Source organism: Ambystoma mexicanum, chromosome 7q (genome assembly GCF_040938575.1).
Source record: "Ambystoma mexicanum isolate Mex_15411 chromosome 7q, UKY_AmexF1_1, whole genome shotgun sequence".
NCBI classification, from domain to species: Eukaryota; Metazoa; Chordata; class Amphibia; order Caudata; family Ambystomatidae; genus Ambystoma; species Ambystoma mexicanum.
The window spans coordinates 717,057,810-717,082,277 of record NC_090941.1 but is presented as its reverse complement, the minus strand read 5'-3'; the positions used below and the strand labels follow the sequence as shown (position 1 = coordinate 717,082,277).

At 49.7% G+C, this 24,468-nt stretch overlaps 1 protein-coding gene across 5 annotated transcripts in view; it reads left to right on the top strand.

Annotated features, from left to right (window-relative positions):
- The window catches only part of ZMYM2 (zinc finger MYM-type containing 2), a 2,192,903-nt gene that overhangs the window by 1,610,398 nt on the left and 558,037 nt on the right, over positions 1-24,468 (top strand). For all 5 annotated transcript variants that reach the window (XM_069640238.1, XM_069640242.1, XM_069640239.1 and 2 more), the window contains one exon: positions 15,147-15,256. In XM_069640238.1, the coding sequence (XP_069496339.1) occupies positions 15,147-15,256 (110 nt within the window). The remainder of the gene's footprint in view (positions 1-15,146; positions 15,257-24,468) is intronic.

The following is a 24,468-nucleotide window of genomic DNA, read 5'->3' as shown; positions in this document are numbered from 1 at the left end:
TGGGCATTCTAAAAATAAGGGCGCTAACACCAAAAACTCTGGCGACGCGCATCGCAAGAGCGCTCACGTTGCCAACAAGGACTCCACGGGCAAGGACTCCACGGGCAAGGACTCCACGGGCAAGGACTCCACGGGCAAGGACTCCACGGGCAAGGACTCCGCGGGCAAGGACTCCGCGGGCAAGGACTCCGCGGGCAAGGACTCCGCGGGCAAGGACTCCGCGGGCAAGGACTCCGCGGGCAAGGACTCCGCGGGCAAGGACTCCGCGAGCAAGGACTCGGCGAGCAAGGACTCGGCGAGCAAAAGCTCGACGTTAAATAGCGCGACGGCGACCGATCCCTCGGAAGAGAGAATGATCGCCGAAAGCCTCGCGCGCATAGCATCTAAGGACGGCCAGAGACGTACGGCGAGTGAGACGCCGAAAACCACGCACAAGGCCAAAGATACGCCGAAAGCGCCGGAAAACAGATCAGGCCAGTTCCCGACGCCGACAGAAGGCCCTAGCCAACGAGAAGGCTACTCAGAAGGCGAAGGTTCTCTTTCTTCGACGTTATGGGACAGAATCAGACAATTGCAGGAGGAAGAAACTCCTTTTTCATTCCCAGACCGTCCTGGGCGACCTCAGTGGACTTTTGAAAGGTTCCAGACCTGTATGGATATACTAGACAGGTTCATGTCCATTCCAGGAGGACACAGGCGAGGGCGACCCAAATCCCTGGCAGTCACCGGCTAGGACGACAGGCAGTAGCAGTATAGTCATCAGGTCTACTGAAACTACACCAGTCAGGAACCCTTCGCCTGTCGATGATCAACCCACCTTCAATGCACTGCTGAAGAAGGCAGCAGCACATTTCGAAATTGAAACGGGGAAGTCACCCCAGACACCGATTTTGTGGAGAGGATTATCAAGGAAAAACCCCCCACTAGCCAAATTATACCCATCCTCGCCTCAGTTAAGAGACGTATTACACCTTCTCTTTCCACTGCATTGGTGAGAGGGGTCACTCCGAGGATTGAGAAACTGTTCTCTCCCTCTCAATCAGACCCATTATATATTAAGGGTCACTCAATCCCGGACTCCCTGGTCGTGACCAACACCAGGAAAAGGGCAGGAGTCCCACTATCTACCAGCGAGGCACCCACAGATAAAGAGGGGAAGAAGCTGTATGCCCTAGCCAAGAGAATCACCACCTCTGCAGCATTCTCTACCAGAATCGCCAATAATAATACCCTATTGGCAAGCTACGCCGATGCTCAATGGGCTAAGCTCAAACAGGACACCGAAGAAGTTCCCGAACCCCTAAGGACTCGTTTGCTGGCTACAGTTAACGAGGGCGCTCTGGTCAATCAAAGCATCGCCAAGAATACCCTTGATGCAGCAGAGACAGCTGGCCGCACTTTGGTACAAGGAATTTTACTGAAGCGTCACGTCTGGCTTCGCAATTCCGGATTTAAGGCGGAAACACAAGCATCCCTCATTAATAAACCTACAGAGGAGTCCAACCTCTTTGGGAGAGCACTGGATGACGCGCTGGAGAACGCGAAGAAAGAATTTGACACAATAAAGACCTTAGACCAAATTTCAAAACCCCCTAACAGGCGGTGATTTGGTAATGAGCGCTTTTTTCGCGGACAACGCCAGCAACAAAACCAACAGTATTCTGCCAACTACCAGGATAATAGTGGCCAGTACAATCAGAGGGGTCAACGCCGTGGCAAAGGAAGAGGCCGGGGTTCCCCCCCCCCCCCAGAGGCTCCCAAGCCACCAACACCACCAAGTGACGTGAAGATTCGCGTCCCCTCCCATGCAACGCTGGTCGGGGGCCGGTTAACATCCTTTCTTCCAGCATGGGAGGGAATAACATCAGACCGCTGGGTACTTTCCACCGTAGCCCGCGGCTACTGTATAGAGTTCAACAGTTCCCCAACATACAGACCCCCGAGGGGACGCCGCATGACACCAGAACACCTCGCCATCCTTCTCCAAGAAGTGGACCAACTGCTGGAAAAAGGAGCTATAGAGGTCGTGCCTCTATCTCAAGTAATGGAAGGTATTTATTCAGTGTACTTCCTTGTACCCAAAAAGGATCCAACCATGCGCCCTGTATTAGATCTGCGCCCAGCGAACAAGTTTGTCAAACCCCAAATGGTTTGTATGGTGACCTTACAGGAAGTGATCCCACTGCTATAACAGGGAGATTACATGACAACACTGGACATGAAAGATGCATACTTTCATATTTTAATGTTGCCAGCGCACAGAAAATTCCTCAGGCTCATGATAGAGGGCAAACACTACCAGTTCAGAGTGCTACCCTTCGGGATAGCATCTGCACCTAGGGTATTCACGAAAGTACTGGCAGCGGCCCACTTGCGCAGGTTATCCATCCCAGTATACCCTTACCTCGACGACTGGCTCATAACAGGGGATTCTTACGAGACCTGCTTCTCAAACACCCAAAAGACTGTAGACCTTTTGTTCCAACTGGGCTTCCCCATCAACGAGAAGAAGTCCACCTTCGACCCCAGCCAAGTCAAACAATTCCTAGGGGCTCTAATTCGAACAAAGGGCGGCCTCATCTTCCCCTCCAACGAGACGGTCCAAAACATGCTGTTTCAGATCCCCCAATATGTGGCAGGTCGAGAGGTGACGGTGCACAAAGCGATGCGCTTGCTAGGAATGATGGCGTTGTGTATTTACTTGGTACCTCACGCGCGCCTGCGCATGCGACCAATGCAAGAGTGGCTCAACAGCCAGTGGTGTCAGGCCAGCGGATAATGGGACGATCTAGTGGTGGTCTTGCAGGCCTTGGTTCTCTCGCTACGGTGGTGGACAAAGGAAAACCTGATAATAGGAAAACCCTTTGCCACACCCGCGGTGGAGGCCACTCTAACCACGGACGCATCCCTCACAGGATGGGGGACTCACCTATCCCATCAGACTGCTCACGCAGTGTGTACTCCGAGCGTAGCATCCAAGCACATAAACCTACTGGAGCTACTGGCGTGTTCAAAGCACTAAAAGCCTTCCAGGAACACCTACAAGGGAAGACAGTGATGGTCCTTACAGACAGCACCACAGCCATGTACTACATCAACAAGCAGGAGGGCACCCACTCTCCAGGACTGTCCAAGCTGTCCCAGAATATATGGAAGTGGACTCTCAGACACAACATGTTCCTACTGTCACAACACGTAGCAGGGGAACTCAATCTGCTAGCAGACAAACTCAGCAGAGACTTCCCCCTGCCCGAAGAGTATGAATGGCGATTGCACGAAGACATTGTCTTAGACGTCTTCACGCAATGGGGATTCCCGGAAATAGACCTGTTCGCAACTCTGGAGAACTCACAATGCCAAAGGTACGCCTCCAGGTACCCCCAGAACCAGTCCAAAGGGAACGGTATGTCGATTCAATGGTCAGGGAAATTTGTCTACGCCTTTCCCCCGACTCCCCTTCTCAACAAAGTTGTGCACAAGATGCACCAGGAACAAGTTACCATGATACTAGTGGCCCCAATGTGGGCCCGGCAGCCATGGTTCGCGCACTTGATGGAGATGTCCCTATCTCCCCCAGTGAAACTTCCCTGCCCATACAACATGCTGTCACAGGACAAGGGTAGGACACTGCATCCATGCCCTCAGACCATGAACTTAGCAGCCTGGCTCCTGAGATCATAGAATTTGGACATCTACAACTTCCGCAGAGATGTATGGACATCCTCAGCGAAGCCAGAAAACCTAATACTCGCCACTGCTATTCTAGCAAGTGGAGAAGATTTATCATCTGGTGTAGAGGTAAGAGCATCAACCCGGTCGACTGCTCTCCCACACATATTGTTCTGTACTTGACCCATTTACTGGATTCAGGTCTATTGTTCAATTCCATTAAAGTCCACCTGGCTGCACTTTCTGCATACACCACTTCCTAACTTAAAGTGTTGTGGTGGAAGATGCCAGTTATCAAGGCCTTCATGGAGGGGGTAAAGAGAATACACCCTCCGATAGCTAACCCAGCTCCCGGATGGGACTTAAATGTGGTACCTTCCAGACTCAGGGCTCGCCATTTGAACCCATGCACAAGGCAACTCTTAAAGACCTCACTCTTAAGACTGCTTTCCTAATAGCTATCACCTCCATTAGGAGAGTAAGTTAACTACAGGCTCTTTCTGTTCTAGACCCCTTAGTAACAGTTCACAAAGATAAGGTGGTTCTACGCACACACCCAAGGTTTGCACCGAAATTCATCTCGAAATTCCATGTAAACCAGTCAATAGAACTACCAACGTTCTTTCAAAATCCTTCCAACTTGGGAGAAAAAAGTCTGCATGCACTGGATGTACGCAGAGCTGTCATGTTCTACATGGAAAGAACCAGGCCACTGAGAAAGACTAATCAGTTCTTTGTCTCGGTGGCAGCAGGAAGAGAAGGAGATGCAGCCTCAAAGTCCACTATATCTAGATGGATTGTTCAATGCATCACTCTCTGTTACACTCTTGCTAAGAGAGAACTACCCTTCAAGCCAGGAGCACATTCTACTTGAGGCACTGGGGCTTCCATAGCTTTCATTGCAAATGTTCCCCTTCAGTCCATCTGCAACGCGGCTACCTGGAGTTCTGTGCACACCTTTACAAAACACTACTGTCTAGATGCACACTCTAGATCTGACTCCCAGTTGGGACAGGCAGTATTAAGACATCTTTTCTCTACTGTTCCTTCTCATAACCCACCGCCAACTCCGGGTACTGCTCGCTAGTCTATGCACAGCATGTGATTCTAAGCAGATTAACAAACATCAGAAGACAATGCATTACTTACCGTAAACGCATTTCTGATGGTTGTATCTGCTTAGATTCACATGCGTCCACCCTTCCTCCCCGCTCGGATGGAAGGAACATAGACATCTTTCTACATCTTTCTCTTTTCTGTACTCACTCACGTATAGAAGGCTCCCTCAGGGCAGAAAAAATACAAACAGAGGGACCTCGACGCGTGAGGGATTGTGGGTACAACGCACGTCACTATAGGGATAGTGTTACAGACCCGCCTTGTCGACGTCCCCTTTTCGACTACGAAAAACAAAATGCAATACTCCGCAGTGACCACTGGATGTCGGACCTATGCACAGCATGTGAATCTAAGCAGATACAACCATCAGAAATGCTTTTACGGTAAGTAATGCATTGTCATCTGTTTGCTCGGGCTACAAGCAAAGAATGTAGCTACTCAGAGCAGAAACGAGCCACAGGTTACACAAAAAAAGACAGTGAAACGATCGGAAAATCAAATCTGATGTTGTCTGATGAGAAGCGGTCTGTTTATACTTATTGAGGAAAGAGGCGTCCTGCCATTTCCATGGAGGCAAGTCATTAGCTGGAGCACAGAGAACGTTGACACGAGACGTGCGTTGTGAAATGAGCCATACGCGTCTAGCGATGTCAGCTTCAGGGGCGGGGGATATGATTTAGTGCCGCCGGGGCAGTTCACCTTAGGGCGATGCAGCAACGGATAAGATTAGCACAAGATGGCCACGCCCTGCTGCCTGATTTCGCATGTGTAAAAATGAGGAAAACTACAAGGTGCATAGGAAATGTTTGTAGGATCGATGAACGTATGCTTAAAAACACATACTCGAACCCTCGGGACAATAATATTTTTGAGCGCACTATTCCTTTAATGCACGCAGTACTAGACCTGCGCCCAGCGAACACATATCAAGCCTCAGATATTTTGCATGACAATGCTACAGGAGGTCATTCCTCTCCTAAAACAGGGGGATTACTTGGCAACATTGGATATGAAAGATGCATACTTTCATATTTCAATGTAACCAATGCACAGAAACTATCTGCGCTTCCAAGTAGTGGGAGAACACTACCAATTCAAGGTGCTCCCCTTAGGAATAGCCTCAATTCCAAGGGTATTCACAAAGGTTATGGCAGTGTTTTTGCGGCGCACCTACGCAGAGAATCAATCCCAGTGTACCCTTATATAGACGACTGGCTGATAGCAGCAGAAACGCCTCAAATATGCAAATACATCACTGAAAGAACAATCAACCTACTGTTCCAATTGGGAGTCTCTATCAATGAAAAAATGAAAAAAAAATCAAGTGTCGTACCAAGTCAAATAAAACAATTGCTGGGAGCAATCATTAAAACAGAAGAGGAGCTAGTCTTCCCCTCAAACGAGAGAGTACAAAACATGCTGTTGCAAGTACCTCACTATCTAGCTGGTCGACAGATAACTGTACACAAAGCAATGCACCTGCTTGGGATGATGGATTCATGTATTTATCTAGTTCCACACGTGCAGCTGCGCATGCGCCCAATGCAAAAGTGGTTAGCAAAACAATGGTCTCAGGCAAGGGGTAAGTGGGACGATCTAGTGTTTGTTTTACGCTAACCACAGTACAGGCTCTTCACTGGTGGTCCAAGGACAACTTACTAAAAGGAAAATCCTTTCGCAATCCACCAGTCAAAGTGATACTAACCACAGACTCCTCACTGTCCGGATGGGGAGCCCATTACCTTCACCACACAGCTCACGGCCAGTGGACACACACCACATCCCAAAATCACATAAATGTTGTAGAACTCTTGGCAGTTCTCAAGGCTCTGCCGCCGCATCTAGTAGGTCAAAGAGTGCAGGTCCTCAAAGACCGTACCACTGCCATGTTTTACCTAAACAAGCAGGGGGGGACACACTCTCCCAAGTCTGTCCAGGCCATCCCCAAAAATGTGGAAGTGGACACTTAAGCAGAATATGTTCCTAGTCTCTCAACTCGTTCCAGGGGACCTCAATGCAACATCAGACACTCTGAGCAGAAATCCTCTACCCTAGAAGCACGAGTGGCAAATCAACAAAGATATTTGAGAGACTAAATCCTCTGCCTGTGGGGTTATCCTCCTATTGACTTGTTCCCCGCATGTCAAAACGCAGAATGCCTAGACTTTGCATCCAGGTTTCCCCAACCAGGATCCAAGGGGAACGCCCTGTAGATAAGCTGGTCAGGGAAATTTGCTTATGCTTTTTAACCAACACCACTCCTCAGCAGGATAGTGCACAAGATGCAACAGGAACGAGTCACTCTAATCTTGATCGCTATAATGTGGCCAAGACAACCATGGTTTCCACACCTACTCAAACATGCTGTCCTAGCACGAGGGGACAACACACCATCCACATCCTCAGTCTATGAACTTGGCGGCTTGGCTCCTGAAGTCATAGAGTTTGGGTACTTGAACCTTCCTCAGAGTTATATGGATATCCTCAAGGAAGCACAGAAACCCAACACCCAGACACTGTTCATTTAACAAGTGGAAAAGGTTTGTTTGGTGTAAATCGTAATCCTTAAACCCAATTGATTGTTCATCCCCCAACATTCTACACTCCATACTTTATCTACTAAACTCTGGTTTATTATTTAATTCCATCATGGTACACCTGGCGGCCTGTCCGTGTACACTACTTAACAAAACAAAGTGTCTTGGTGGAAAGTTCCTGTTCTCCAGCATGGGGTCTGGCATGGATTCACATGCTCATGAATATTCCCCGTCGTCAGGCCGGGAATCCTCGGTATAGAAAAAAAATCAGTATCACTTTCGTTTCTGATCTGTCTTTCTTAGTAGTAACCAATCACTGGTCTCTGGGTCATACTGCCCCTAGCCAATGACTGCCCGCTCCCTAAGCTCCGCCTCTGGCAGCCATCCTCAGATTTTTACTGCACGTTCAAGTGTTGGGAGTCCTTGTGCTTAGCTCTCGAGCTTTTGCTGCGTTTTTGCGCTTTTTCAGGCGATTTTTCTCATTTTTCGGTTAAATAGAGCCTCAAGCTCCACCGTTTCTACATCCGATCAACGGGGATCCGTTTCGGCATTTTCTACGCCCCTCAAGGGTGAAGATTTCGTCGAGTTACGCTTTTGGAGCATTCCAGAAGTTGCGAGGCCTACCCCGGACATGGTCCAGGAGAAAGGAAGCTCGACGCCCGGGAAGCTGTTCAGGACCTGCCCTGGATGCCAGCTTCAGAATGTTTTCAAGGAGGACGAGCATTCGTTATGCCTCTACTGTCTCCATGAGGACAAGACGCACACGGAGAAGGACTGTGCGTTTTGTGGGAACATGTCAGAGCGGACCATGAAGGATCGCCACCTCTGTCTCGCCAACTGGCTGGAAGGGAAGAGCCCGTCAGGCGAGAAGAAGAAAAAGAAGTCCAAGCGGTCTTCTAAGTCCTGTGAGGGCGCCCCGGCGACGGGGGCCGAACAAAAGGCCATGCACCGCGAGTCCGCGGGTACTGGGAGCGCTGAACGGTCAGGCTCCTTGGCTGCCAGGCAGGGCGCATCCTCCCCGGCGCCATCAACCACGAGCCAACGCTCTGGCTGAGGTAAGAGGAAGACCGAGAACCCGGCGAAGCTTCTGGAGAGGCCCCGGTCGATCTCGAAGATTCCGGCAGAGGGGGAGCGAGGCTCGGACCCTCCCCCCCAAGGTGAAGGTCCTAGGCATACAGAAGGTGACAATGGCCTTAATTCACCCTGCTAAGACCTCGATTGAGGATGTCGCAGCAGCCCTGGCTCAGCCTGTGAAGGCTAGGCCAGTGGAGGCGAACTCAGGACCCAGAGTCTCCCTGCCACCGCATAGGGAGTTGTCTTTCAGGCCCATTGAGAAGACCCCCACGAAGTCCTCGTTGGAAAAGGTGGGGGAGGGGGTAGGTGGCCATCGTGGATACGGACACGACCTCTGAAGAAGAGCTCATCGAAGTCGTGGAAGAGGCCCAGCCCATCGGGAGGGATCCCGACGAGGGCGACGACGAGAGCGACGCTGTCGCCGACGAGATTCCTCAAGAGCCCTCACGCTCGTTGTTTCCGGTGCCGCAGGACACTTCGGCGGCCATTTTGTCAGCGATTCAGTCCTTATGCTCGGAGATAAGGATAAGGTTGCCCCTCCCCCCGACGGAGGTACCTGAGCCAGACCCGACGGGGGAACCGGAGCCAGGACCTTCGGAAAGTCCACCGCATAAGAGGAGGACGACGCATCCTACGCCACCTCTCCCACCTCTGCGGCCTGCTCTGCCTTCCCCCCAGTCTACTAGCCACGGGGATGATACAGGCACGGACACGGCTACGACAGGTACAGATGATGACGGAGGCGACGACGGGACGTGTCCCCCCATCGCTCCCTGCTCGGGCGTCCCCGCCCGACGAGATTGGATCCTTTCATGCCATGATTTCCAGGGCATCCGAGCTCTTCCAGCTCTGTCCAGAAGAGAAGAAGGAATGGTTCCTTTACCAACGACGCAAGGCTAAAAGGAAGACGGTCCTCGCCGTACCACTTCTTGATGACATCTGGGATGAGGGGCTCACCCTCCTCAAGAACCCTGCCACGGCACTGGCAAAGAGGGACCGGTATGAGAAGACGCACCGGGTCCCTGACGCTGCCCCCTTGTGCCTTCGGGCGCAACCTACCCCGGATTCGGTCGTCTCGGCAGCGGCAAAGAAGAAAGCTGGGGGGGGTATCTACGACAGGGAGTTGTGGTTCAGAATCGCCCCTCTGTTGGACTTCCTGCCGGACGCCAAAAGGGCTGAGGCCCTTGAAATCCTACAGGAAGGTGAGATTGCTTCGGACCACGCCATCACGGTAGCAACGGACATCGCCGACACTGGTTTCCGTCATTTGGGCAACGGCGTTTGCCTGAAACGACGAGGATGGCTCAAGGCGACGGATTTCCGCCAGGATGTACAAGCCAAGGTTTTGGACATGCCCTTCGACGTGAACAACCTGTTCGGGAAGGCGGTTGATGAGTCCCTTCAGGCCATCAAAACAGACACGGAGACTGCCCGGGCACTGGGAGTGCTCCAACAACGACGGCCGTTCTTTCGGAGCTCCGGAGGCAGACAAGGTGCCTCCAAGGGATCCGGCAGTGGCTCCTCCACGTACCTCCAAGCGCCAAGATCTTCGTCCCTGGAAGCCTACAGGGGACGCGGCAAGTCAGGTGGTGCCCGTCGTAGACGGGGAGGTCAAGGAGGTAAGGCGGCCTCCAAACAAGATTGAACCGACCGTGGGGTCGGGCCCCCGCTGAAGCACCCTGGTTGGAGGCCGGCTGGCGAGGTTCGTCAGCGTGTGGGAGTCCATCTCCACCGACCGTTGGGTGCTGGACGCCCTGGCCCAAGGGCACGCCCTCGAGTTTCAGAAGAAGTGCCCTTGCGTTCCACCCGTGGCCAGGAGGGAAAATCACCTCCCTCAACTACTGTTGGAAGTAAGGGCAATGCTCAAGAAGGGTGCCATCGAGCTCGTCCCAAAGAGGCTTCAGGGCTCCGGAGTTTACTCAAGGTACTTCCTCGTAAAAAAGAAGGCAGGAGGATGGCGCCCCATCCTGGACCTGCGACGACTGAACAAGTACATCAAGGCACAGAAGTTCCGGATGGTCACCCTCCAGCACGTGCTGGGACAGCTGCAGGAGGGCGATTTCCTGTTGTCATTGGACTTGGAGGATGCGTACTTCCACATCCCCATTCTAAAAAGACACCGAAAGTACCTCAGGTACATGGTCCAAGGGCGGCACTACCAGTTAAAGGCCTTCCCGTTCGGATTGAAGTCGGCACCCAGTGTGTTCACCAAGTGCCTCGCACCGGTGGCGGCACGGCTGCGCCTACTGGGGATCCACTTCTACCCCTACCTGGACGACTGGCTCATCCGGGCGAGGACAAGGGAGCTTGCTGTGGGGCAAAATGCGAAGACCGTCCAGCTGCTTACGGACCTGGGATTCTCCATCAACTTTCCAAAATCCCACCTGGTTCCGTCGCAAGTCGCCCTGTTTCTGGGAGCCAAGCTCGACACAGTTGCACGGCTAGCCTCGCCGTCGGAGGAAAGGACCAGGACCATTCTGGGCAAGGTGCAGCGTCTGCTGGCCACGAACATGTCCAGGGTAAGATCTATCAAGTCCCTCCTCAGGATGATGTCCTCCTGCATTTATCTGGTGCGCCTTTGCGGGCTTCGGATGCCCCCCTTACTAGAGTTCCTCGACGCCCGCTGGGTCCAGTCGACGGGCAGCTTCGCGGACAGGATCCCTCTCAACGAGACGTTCCGTCAGGTGATCCGGTGGTGGGGTACCCGCTCTCATCTGTCGGCGGGCACGGACTTTCAGACCCCAGCTCACCAGGTGATGGTGACGACGGACGCCTCCCTGGAAGGTTGGGGAGCGCACTCCGGAGATCTTCACGCGAGAGGCCTTTGGCTCCCGGAGGAGAAGTCTCTCCACATCAACATCTTGGAGCTCCGCGCAGTGTTCTGGGCCCTCAGGTCTTTTCTTCCCTCCCTCAAGGGCAAGGTGGTGAGGATCTTCACTGACAACACCACCACGATGTTCCACATCCGGAAGCAGGGCGGAACAGATCCCCTGCCCTATCCAAGGAAGCCCAGGATCTGTGGCATTGGGCTGTCGCCCAAGGGATGTTTCTGGTACCTCTTCATCTGGCAGGAATAAAAAACACGATCGCTGACTCACTCAGCAGAGAGCTGCGCTCGTGCTACGAGTGGGAACTACGCCAGGATCAAGTGGATCGACTCTTCCAACGATGGGGCGAACCCCAGATCGATCTCTTCGCGATGGCGACGAACTCCAAGTGTCGGAGGTTCGCCAGCAGGTTCCCCCAGCCGAGGAGCATGGGCGATGCTTTCTCGTTCCCCTGGGACAGCCTATTTCTTTATGCGTTCCCTCCTCTGCAACTTTGCTGCTCCGGCTCATCAACCAGCTCAAGAGGTCCCAGTGCAGGATGATCCTTGTCGCACCGGCGTGGCCGAGACAAATCTGGTTCCCGGACCTTCTGGACTTGTCAATGTCCACACCAGTCAAGCTGCCGACGGACGCAGATCTTATTCTCTCCAGAGAAGGAGGCCCATTCTTCACCACAACCCGGAGTCGCTGAACTTGCAGGCCTGGCTCCTGCAGCACTAGAGTTTGGAGGGTACGACATCCCGGCCTACTGCAGAGAGGTTCTTGCAAAGGCCAGGGTGTCCTCAACTCTCAAGTGCTACGGACATAAATGGAAGAGGTTCTCTGTCTGGTGCCGTGCACAGATCAACCCTCTGCGGATTACAGCCCCTCAAAAATTGCCGTACCTACTGTCATTGGCCAAGGCTGGACTAGCTCACGCTTCCATCAAGATACATCTGGCCGCCATCTCACGATACACCAGAACTGCGGGACGGACGTCCTTGTGGTCTCATCGACTGGTGAAGGAATTTATGAAAGGATTGTTCTGATCATTCCGGCTGGTGAAGGCCTCTGCCCCGGCGTGGGAGCTCAACGTGGTGCTGACCAGGCTCATGGGGCCCCCATTTGAGCCTATGTATTCGGCACCGTTGAAGTTTCTGTCATGGAAGACAGCGTTTCTCGTGGCCATCACCTCCGCACGACGAGTGGGAGAGATCCAGGCCCTATCTTGCAAGCCGCCATACTTGACGTTTCACGACACGAGGGTGGTGCTGAGGACGCACCCATCCTCTTCATGCCCAAGGTGCCGTCGGAATTCTACCTCAACGAACCCTTGGTGTTGCCAGTTTTCTTCCCGTCTCCTTCGTCGCTGGCTGAAAGGACTCTGCACTCGCTGGACGTAGCTAGAGCGCTGAAGTTCTACGTGGACCGCACGAAGAGTTTTCAGAAGACATCACAGCAGTTTGTGAACTTTGGGACTGTGAATCAAGGGAAGGCTCTCTCGAAGACTTCCATTTCCAGATGGCTCTCCGGCTGCATCATGCACTGTCACCGGTTGGCAAACCGACAGCTGCCTGGCCGTCCGAGAGCCCCTTCGACTAGAGCGATTGCTGCTACTACGGCGTTCCTGTCTGGTGTGCCCCTGCTGGACATCTGCAGGGCTGCTACGTGGAGGTCGACGCACACCTTCACAAGATTCTACTGCGTCGATCGGGACTCCAGGGAGGAGTCCAGGGTCAGCCAAGCAGTGCTGCGCAACCTGTTCGCTTAAGGTGAGCCTGGTGAGGAGGTAAGAGATGCTTAATGTTGAGTTGTTGTATTGCTTAATGTTGAGCCTGTTGCCACCTCCCGTGGTTGTGCATGTTTGTACTACTATGTATTCTCTTATTCATGAGCATGTGAATCCATGCCAGACCCCATGCTGGAGAAGGAACAAGTTACTTACCTGTAACTGTTGTCCTCCAGCATGGGTCTGGCATGGATTCACATGCGAACCCTCCCGCCTACCCCTCTGCGGCTCTTCACTTGGTCATACTGCCACTTTATGTGCTACCAAATCTGAGGATGGCTGCCAGAGGCGGGGCTTAGGGAGAGGGCAGTCCTTGGCTGGGGGAGTATGAACCAGAGACCAGTGATTGGTTACTACTAAGAAAGACAGATCAGAAACGAAACTGATACTGATTTTTTTTCTATACCGAGGATTCCCGGCCTGACGGGGAATATTCATGAGCATGTGAATCCATGCCAGACCCATGCTGGACAACAACAGTTACAGGTAAGTAACTTGTTCCTTATCAAAGCTTTCTTGGAAGGAGTATACCCTCCTATTTCTAACCCTCCACCAGGTTCGCACCTTACTGTTATACTCTCAAAGCTCATGGGTCCGCCTTTTTAGGCAATGCAGAAGGACAGCCTAAAACATTTATCCTACAAATCTGTCTTTCTAGTAGCCATCACTTCGATAAGATGAGTCAATAAGCTACAGGCATTATCTGTACAAGACCCTTTCATTGTAATCCATAAAGGTGGTTGGGAGAACACATCCTAGGTTCTCACCAAAATTCATATCCAAGCTCCATGTCAACCAGTCCATTGAACTACCTATTTTTTCCAAACACCATCTAACTCTGCTCAGAGAAGCCTCCATACTTTAGATGTAAGGAGGGTGGTCCTGTACTACATAGACAAAGCAAAACCTCTTCCGAAAACAGAACAACTTTGTTTCCATAGCACTTGGTAGGGAAGGAGACCAGATTTTAAAGAACGTGATCTTCCAGATCGATAGGGAATAGCACAGCTGTATGCACTGGACTATCAAAAAAGACCCTGCCTTTTAAACTAAGAGCTCACTGTACCAAAGGTACAGCAGCTACTTTAGCATGTATTGCAAATGTCCCATTAGACACAATTTGCAAGGCAGCTACTTGGAGTTCAATTTATATATTTTTCCAGCATTACTGCATTGATACACACTCGAAAGACTCACAGGTGGAACAAGCGGTGCTAAAATATCGATTTGCTGCTGTACCTTCTCACAACCCGCCTCCTTCTCCAGGTACTTCTCGCTAATCTATGCATAGCATGTGTTATAAGCAGATCCACAAGCCTCAGAAGGCATACATTACTCACCGTAATCGTATTTCTGATGCTTGTATCTGCTTCGATTCACATGCGCCCAGCTTTCCTCCCCTCCTGGAGTCGAAGGTGCATAGCTGTTTATTGCTGTATCTCTATTTCTGCTTTATTACTTCTGTACTCAAGCTACACTTAATGCAACATCATGTCAGAGACAAAACAATCTGAGGTACCTCGACGCGTGAAGGACCATGGGTACAGCAGATGTCGCAACAAACGCGCCCAGTCGACGTCTGTTTTCGAGTTTCGAAAAAAAAAATCATGTAATACTCTGCGCCTACCACCAGATGCCGATAGCATGCAAATTTAAGCAGATACAAGCATCAGAAACAAGATTATGGTGAGTAATGTATGCCATATATAATGTACATCTATATATATATATATATATATGTGTGTGTGTGTGAATGTGTGTTTCTATGTTCGGGGTTGGCTCCAGCCCCATAACAGGGGGTGGGCTGAAATGTTGGCCCAAGGTCGGCCTACCAGCCTGGGGCCTGGGGTGTACTGGCGATAGTGAAATTTGGCCAACCCCACCCATTCTCCCTATACAGGGCGGGGTCTAGCCCTTATAGGCGATTACGGGAGAGTGCAGATTTTTCGAAAATAGGCAGTTAGGACGTAATATAACATACACAAGGCTAAAGCGCATCCCCAAGGGCATGTCATCGACAGACCGGGCAACTCTGGGGGGGGTTGGGCTAGTGTATCATATAATTTTTCTGTTTCTTGTTTCAACTGTGCCCTAATATTTTGTAAAGTTATGAAAGAACTCCAATTAATGCATGTTTCCTGTTTTATTTAGACGATATATTTTTAGCTGCTGAAGAACTCGATACCGAAAATGATTTTTTGTTACCATCTGTTTTTGGTGAAGAGTATGAGGAGCAACCAAAACCTCTGTCAAAGAAGAAGGTATTTTTTATTACTACAGAGAATATGTAATGGTATGATTGTGAAATTCAAATGTATTCCTTGTTTTAATGTTGAGGAAAATTGAGGTATCGTGTACACTATGGTGGGGTCTCAACTACCTGTACGCCTTTCTAAACTACTGAAATTCCTACTTTCCATCGTATACTAAGCACATAAATTAAGCCATCCACACAGGGCAATGGAGCAACCCCTCCACCCCCATTAAACATTTAAATTGTCAGAAGCCTACACTTCTCCCACTAGTTTGTAGAACACTGTCTCAACCATACATCATTGCACTAATGGCACACAAAACTCCCTTATGCATTCAGTCCACACAACAAACCTAACGGAGAATCAAACCTGTACACAAAGCCCTGGTACTTTTTACTGGCATGCCTCAACACAATATCAACATTATGATGCGTTTTCCCTTTGTTCCAACTAACCAAGTCCAACCAACTTTTCTTGCAGAACCCATAGCGCCAGGACACCATATAAATGGCAGTGCTGTGCATTATAGAAGTCAATAATGTAGCCATCTCAAAGTACTTGTGTCATAGTTTGTGTTTGGAGAGATTTCTCTGTTGGCAAGCTTTCCCTCCATAGTTTCTATGGAACCCCAATCGTTTTGCTTTGTTTTTTAACCTGTTATGAATTTTTGAGGGGAAGTAAAGCCTTCATCTTCACTTCCTCTGCCTTTTGCTTATATCGTTATGGGTAAACTGATCAGTCCTCCAGAAAAATCAGTACTGGGAAACTGTTCCCCTTTTATCTTTTACATTTTTGTAACTTTTTAACATTGCACACAGCATATTACAATGCAGTGCAATGGCGATACTTTTGTATCACCCTAGCCTTTTACACTTGGGATTTTTTGTTACTTGTATATGTGCCTAAAGACAAGCTGGTGGTGGCAATTTTATTTTTACCATTTATGTGTGATTTCTAGTGTGCACATTTGTGTTTTTCACGTATGACTACTAAACGTGGATAGTGCCCTAAAATGCATCTTGAAGGATTTGATTCACAACTCTCGGACTCCGTAAAATCATTCGGTTTCCCCACTGACAGCAACCTGTCCTTCCTGAAACACATAGCCATGAAGGCCCAAATGGCATTGCTTTGAATCTCCAGCCTCTGAAAAACCAAACCCTTCATCCTGCCGCAGGACTTCCGAAACCTATTGCAGGCCCTTGTGGTCTCGCATATCGATGGGGGAAATGCTGTCCTGATAGGGCTCCCAGGTGCTCACTATGCTTACCTAAAAGCAGCCCACCACGCTGCAGCACGTTTTATTATGCGAGCGTGGTAATTTGACTGAATCACCACCATCCTACTTGAACTACATTGGCTTCCTCTACAGGCCAGGATACTGTTCAAGACTGCATGCATCGTCTACAAAGCAGTCACGAGTTGCACACCAGTGTACCTGGTGGCTAAGTACCACATATATGGTAGAACACGCTCCTTGCGCAGCAAATCAACCAACCTGCTTGAATCACAACTCATCTGCAAAATGAGAACCATACGCAAACAATCCTTATCTTTCACCCACCCTCTGGAATTGATTCGCAGTGTCAGTTAGGAATGACCCCACGATTATCCAATTTCACAAATCTCTCAAAACGTGGCTGTTTTGACAATACCTGACCAAGGACTAATTCCACTGAACGCTCATACCGACTCACAGACCTCAAACTACTGTGCTACTTTTAAAAGATGTCTGCCCAAATGCTGGCTACCCCCACTATGTACAGCTATCTGCTGCTCTCGAGCTAGGTCCCCGCTTTAAATAATAAAAATAAATATGGCCATGCCACGAAATTTCCGCTTGCTATTTGGACATATTGTTGTTTGGCTTTCTTCCTGCCTTGTGAAGGCACGCCCCTAAATGCTCACACCAGAGAAAATACAACCCTAGGGAAAAAGGCCCAATATGCTCTTGCAAGTGAAACCAGTATTTATTTCTTCAAAAATAGGTGCATCAGCAAAGAACTCTGCTGCCAGGGAACAGTCTGCCAAAAAATGTAGAAGAAGAATCTGATAAAGAGATACAGTGTCATAGATGACATCATCACATATAGTGGAAACCCGTGTGGCTGGTTGGTGCGACCCTATACATGGTCAGCCTGCTCCATAGGGGATGCCACGTCATTGGTCCCAGCCAGGGGTCAAGTCCTAAAAATTAAAGTGGGGGGACTCATCAGCAAACACAATGGGATGTGATGTCACCAGAAATTCGCATATCAAGGTGAGATATGCCAATTTCATTAAATTGGCTTTGTGTAACCACCCAAATTGAACAGGACAAATGGCATTTGTCTTTCATAAACTCAACACACACACAAACCAAGAGAGGACATTTTCTAATAGTGTTTTTGAAAACATTAAAATGAGTGCATGTTTTAAACTCCAAGAACAAATACAAATGTTTTCCCTGGGACTTGCAGTACCGAAATGGGACATTTCACCTTTAGTTGTTTATTTATGATCAGGTTATAAAGTGCAGTGGGGAAGTGTCTGGCCTACAGACTTGACGACTGCAGATTGATCGCCGAGGTCTGCTTTAATTAATAAATTCCAAGAGGACATCCAAGGTTTCTCTTTTAGCTGGGGGGGGAACTGAGTCCACCCTCTGAATAAAGTGGGGGGACTCCGTCCCCCCGCATGTACCCTCGACTTGAGCCCTGGTCCCAGCCCAGTACGTCCATCTTCCATCAAGTGAGTTCTGCTAGGCTCATCATCTCCAGGGAACCAAGGCCAAAGAAAGAAGCCATTAGCTACTTTTGTGAACAATGCCACTCTATCATTATACAGTGCACCTGGCAGGCTTGAAGACTGGCACAGGGGGAGTCTCGAGGTTAAACCGACCCACCCATACTTCACTCACTCCCGATCGCGTCCAAGGCTTCCATCCTCGCTTTTAAACAATAATGTATCCCTCCCTATACCTCGCACTGTAAACCATGTCATTATAAAATAACGGTGGGATGACCTTACTCTTAGATCTTTATGGTTGATTCGTTAATGGTCTGGGGTCAACTGGTATCTTGGAATTCAGTGGTCTCGGGACTAGGGCAGTTGTAGGGGCTATAACTTGTAGTTAGCTGGGTGGTAGTTGGAGGCCTACTTTGGCCTGTTTGTGATAACACGTACACCAGGGCGCTCAGTTCTTTCTCGAGTTTTTACAGATCGAGGAAATGCCAAATGATTCTCCATAACCCGCAACTCACGTGGCAGTTGAGTTCCAGAGCTTGGCGACCGCTACTGAAAAGGCATAGCCGCCAACATAGGAAAGCCGAACTCTAGGAACAGTGATAACCGCATTAGCCTGTGAGCAAAGCACACGGCTGGGAACATATGGCCAGAATTTATGTTGCAAATACTCTGCCCCCAAGCCATAAATTGCCTTGTCTACTATGCACAGAGACTTGAACTGTACACGTTTCTCAATAGGAAGCCAGTGAAGCTGGCAAAGAAAAGGTGAAATATGAGAAAGAAACAAAGAGAGGGACACCACTCACGCCACCAACCTGGAGTCGCTGCAACAAATAATTTGGCTGAGCCAAGTACAGCGAGCTATAATAGTCTAGTCTGCTCAAAACAAGATGTTAGGCAGAATCCTGTGCAGTGCCCTTAGGGACCACTACACAAAATTAAGACTACAAGTGGCAATACAAGTTCACCTTTGGTACAAGCCTGTACTACACTGTTAAAGTGGTAGCAGTATCGGAGCAGCCAGACTTATCTCAAGAGTAAATGAGCAGTAGTAGAGATTACACAAAGGACCACAATTACTGTAACTCAAGCAACCACTGACTCAAGGTTTCAGGTAAAAAGTACATCTATTTTAAACCATCTGTTCACAAAACACTTCACTTCTATAAATTCAAAACCACACGTAAAATACACTACACACAACCAATTCCACTTGTTCCAGCAAATTCAAGGTAAGTACATTAGGATTTGACAGACCTGTGTTGCGATACTAACGCAAATAGAAATGCCCACAAAGTTAAAACGCACGGGAAAAGTGGATAAAATCACAGGCAATACTTTTGTCAAGGCAAGTGAATCGGAGGACTCGTTCAAAGATACAGATTAAAGTCAATAGGCCTCTGCCAGTGTCAATGGAGTAGATGCTCAGTTGCTGAGGATCCCACGTTGAACAGTTAGAGATTCGAGTTTCCCAGAGTACTTAGACATTGTCAGATGGAAGGAAAAGTTATAAGAGGGAAGGAACAAATCTTCAGGGAGGAAAAGGGTTCACCCCGATTCCCGATGGTCAGACGGAGAGAACGACCAAATGTGCACAGTACCTTATTCCATTGGAGAAAAGCTGGTGCCACGGCAGTTGTTCCTGGTCGTTCCTGCAGACTCACGGTTCCTGCGGCTTCAGTCGTGGGGACAAGGACGTCTGGAGCGATCTGCACTACCCAGGGAGGAGGCCAGGAGCAGCGAAAAAGACAACGATGAATAAAAGGGGAGCTCCTTTAAATCAGGAGAGGGCTCTTCTGAGGGCTATCCAGACCACTACAGCACAGCAGTGATTTCGACCCAGGAGAGGATTCTCTGACTGAAGAAAGGGTGAGCTCGTTGATGCCACCAGGCTGAAGGGAAGAAGACTCTGGACTGGATCTTCTCTTGTCGTTGAAGGTTAGATAGCTCAGGACGGCAGCAGGGCTTCACCGGGACTCGGGGTTGCAGCAACCGTCTTCTTCTCTGCTTCTCTTCGGTTCTTTGCAGTTCCAGTGGCGACTCTGTCTTCTAGCCCAAGAGTCCTGCCTTTTATGCCAAAATCCCCCATTCACACAGCCTGGCTGTCAATCATTCAGCAGGGTGGTTGTCCAGCCCGGACAACCACCTCAGCCAATCAACACAAAGTGGGACTTGAGTCTCCAAGGAGACCCTGTGCAGGGGTGACCACACCCCTTCCTCACATTCAGCCCACCTAGACACCCAGACGCCAAAGGAGGGCTTCTGCTCAGAAAACCGCCAAAGGTCGGCGAACAAAGGAGGCAAACCTGGTTTGCCGCGCAAAGAAAGACCCAAGAAGGATGTTAACAAAAATAAATGGTGATTAAACCCAACCGGGGCCGAAATAAAAAGTATTTGGGCAAGCGGGTTTAAAGTTCGAGGCTACTAAAATTGCCTAAAACGTTACCACATTATGTAATATAATCGCGGTAGGACAATTAGGGTAGATACCACTGCCACCAGCCAAATTTTAATGTTAAGGGAGCGAAACAATTCTCCAAGAGGCACAGATAAAAAGGGCTAAGAATTAACCCTTTCCAATTCTCCATATAAGATGTGGTATACTGGATCTGTGGTAAAAGTGAGTATGTAAAGTTAATGGCAACTTTACCCTTTTCTGGGGGACAGTAGTCAGCCCCAGAAAATGGAGTCAGTGGGAAGTCTAAGAGACAACTCTGTCACTGCACTGAAGGTGCTGTGTAACACACAGAGTGTGGCTACTGAAGTAGTGTACTCCAGAGTCCACAATCCCAAAAACAGTTGAAATACACATGGCAAAACACAGGTAAGAGTGGGGGAAAAAGCTCACACTCTTACCAGGTGGAAAAAAATCAACTCCAGAAATCCAGCAAAGCTGCTGAGGGACTCACTAGGTAAGGTAAAGTAGCCCTAGAATGAGAATTCTCCCTAACACAAGAGAGGCAACCACAGGATAATGAAGATGAGACGGGATGAACGGGAGAGCTTTCCGCAGTATATTAATTTTCAAATGCCCAAACTGGCAGACAGCAGCCACCTGCGTGTCGAGAGAAAGTGAGGTGCATAGTTAACACCAATATCCCTTATCCCTAGAACAAGGAGTGGAAGTGTGCCAAGATAGGCAGGCCAAAAATCAGGAGTCCAGAGCAAAACCGCAGAAGTGGGGCCCACCACCAAGACCTCCGTCTTGTCCCCATTCAGCCCAAGCCAATTATCACCCTTCCACCCCACCACTGCCCTAGGCACCCACGTAGCTAAGATATGATAGGTTATTTATAACGTGCTTAATACCCAGAGGTTTCGAAGCACGGACCCGGGGATCGAACCTGTGTTGCTTCGTGTCATCTTGTTTCCAAGGCGAGGACGTTGCCCCTTGTAAAGCAACCACTGGAGGGTGCGTCTGTACTCCTGCTCTCTATATGGCAGAGGAGAGGCACAGAGGACCCCAGCCAAGATTCTCTATTATTGGTACGTGGTCGAGCAATCAAGGCCTAGCTTCTCAAGAGGTGATGCGGGATGGTTCTTAAGTACAGTGTAGTCCCCAAGCACCCACAAAGGAATGTCTGCACACTGTATTAGTTAAAACAGTCTTTATATAATTAATATTCAAGGTTATGTACAATATCACGATAACTGACTTTGTACTCAGTTATCTATAATGGCAAAACTATACAGTTCTACGTGGTACCACAATTACTATTCGATCTCTTTAAAGTGCATCCACTGTACGGTTAAATGTCACACAAATCAGTTTGTAAAGGAAACCAACAATAGATATAAGAGGAAAGCAGTTGGTTAGAACAATTGCCAGAATACTGGCCCCCTTACCTAGACACAGTTCTGTGTGGAGATCCCACCACCTGGGCAACCTGTGGAATAAAGATATTTCTGAGGCTTGTGGAAACTGCTTAGATCACATGCTGTGCATAGGCCGACATCTAGTGGAAGCTGCGGAGTATTACAGTTTGTTTTTCGAAACTCGAAAATGGGCGTCGACACAGGGCATGCCAGTAATACTATCCCTAGTGTGACGTCCACTGTACCCATGATCCCTCACGCGTGTAGGAACCTCAGATTGTTTTTTTCCGCCATACTGGTTGGAAGTATTTCGCGGAGTTCCCTGGCCTTAGCAATACTTTTGCAAAATATTGTTATATTTTCCCCTTTATCCACCCCAACGTTGAGCCACTGAACTTCCACACTCGACGCCGGCCCGGAGAAGAAATCCACCGTTGAGAGCTGCACAACGGATTTGGGCCTCGGAATATAGGTACATTCTTATATATTCCTACACTTATCAGCCCGCTGCCACAAGGTGCGTATGGAGGGTACCCCTTTCCAATTCTGCCCCAAGTGCAACCGCAAGTACCCTTGTGTTGACAGACTCGCCACGTGCAATCTCTGCTTGCCGAGGGACCACCCCGAGGCGAACTGCAGAGCGTGTAGTAATTTTAAACCGAAAACACTTAAGGACCGTTTGATCAAGCGTTGGGCCCACCACGCCAGGCGTCAGGAGGCCATGGCAGCGGAGTGCGCCTTCAGCGATGGAAGCGACGCCGTGCTTTCAGACAGCGAGGGCAACGTGGCGTCAAGAGACAGCCGAGCGCAAGTCCCCAACCTCGGGAGGTCGTCCGGCAGGGCGGCTACGGGGAAGACCCCCGGCGACACAAGCGCTACCCAGAGCACTTCCACAAAACACATGAAGTCCAATCGAGACTCAACGCGCACGTCAAGTTCTCGGAAAGAGGCACATAGAGAACGGTCCTAATCGGTGTCCTCTGGGCGTTCTCAATCTAGATCACCACATGACTCCAGGCAATCATCCACTGTTGCTAAGAGTGCCTCGCTCCCCAACGTAACAGAAGTTCGATCGTCGGAAGACGAAGCCGACTTCCATCTCCAGACCTCATTCCAGGAGTCAGCGCCCGCAGTCCGCGTAACGGCGGCTCCCGAGTCCCTTCCTCCACGTTCTAAAGATAGAGACACTACCCCCGAACCTCGATGCCAGGCGTCGGAAGGCTCCGAAGGGGCGAAAAGGCAGGGAAAACACTCTTCCGCCCACAGGGAGGGGGGAAAACAACAAAGGAAGCAATCTCAGCCACCTTACACACCTCTAAAACTTTCCTCTCCACATAAACACAGACAAGTCCCAGTCTTCTGTTATCCCAAAGACCCCTGCTAAAACCTGTAAATCTAGTCAGGATAAGGCAGAGAAAGTCCGAGAGGGTCATTCCCAGTTCTAGAGAATGGTGCAGTGATGACATAGACAGGGTTATGTCAAGGATGTAATTATTGGCAGATTTTTACGTAAAAAACCCTGAAAACTTTCCTATACTCCCGACGGGTCAGCACCCTCAGGCTCTAAGGATCCAATACCTCCAAGTAAGAAGTCCCGGTTTGAAGCCCCAACACGGTCTTCGGACCCCTTCTATATACAGCCCTAGTCTCAATATCAAGGGGGTACATCCTTTTGTGAGGATCCAGATTTGGGCATGTTGGAAGAGCAAACTGGTACGTGCTACTATGGGGATGAGGAGGACCAGGAAGAGGAAGACCCTGAGACCTAGAGAGTAGATTCCCTGGTAGAGAAAGAACCCCCGATTACCGACTCCCCTGTCGACAATCAACCTCTCCTGAATGAAGTTCTGTCCCGAGCGGCAGAACACTTCCACATTGACACCCAGGGTGCTCAGGAAGAGAGGGACTTCGATGAGGAGTTAGTAGGAGAAAGGAGACCTGTTGCGCAGGCCATCCCTATCCTTAAGTCTATTCAAAGAAGAATAGACCCTTCACTTGTAAATCCCAACCTCACCAGGGCAGTGAACCCAAGGATTGAGAAACTTTTCAGGGCAGCCCAATCAGATCCACTATACATAAGGGGGCATCTGAAACCAGACTCCCTGGTAGTTACAAACACCCGTAAAAGGGCAGGAACACCCTTGTCCTCTTCCGAAGCTCTTCCGAACAAGGAGAGCAAGAAACTATATGGGTTGCGCAGGAAGGTAGCCTCCACTTCTGCCTACCAGGCAAGGATCGCCAACTCCACCACCCTGTTGCCCAGTACAACTGCTACCAGTGGGAAGAAGTCGCGGCACTCATAGACTCCGCCCCAGAACCCTTAAAGAGACAATTGGCACGAGTTTCCACAGAGGGAAGAGGCATGTCCGATTGCATTTTAAAAGCAACCTTTGATGCCGCGGATAACGCCGGCAGATTGATAGCAGAAGGGACTGTTATCAAGAGACACGCTTGGTTACGGCAGTCTGGATTCCAGGCTGAAACCAAAGCATCATTGTTAGATAAACCGGTAGAGCCGGATCTGTTGTTTGGTAAGGCGGTCGAGGACGCGCTGAAAAATGCCAAGGATGAGTATGAGACACTGAAGTCCCTAGACCAACTAACAAATACATTCCCAGAGAGGATCTAACTATTCCCAGGGGCAGGGTGTTGGGGAGAATTCTCTGTTTAGGCTG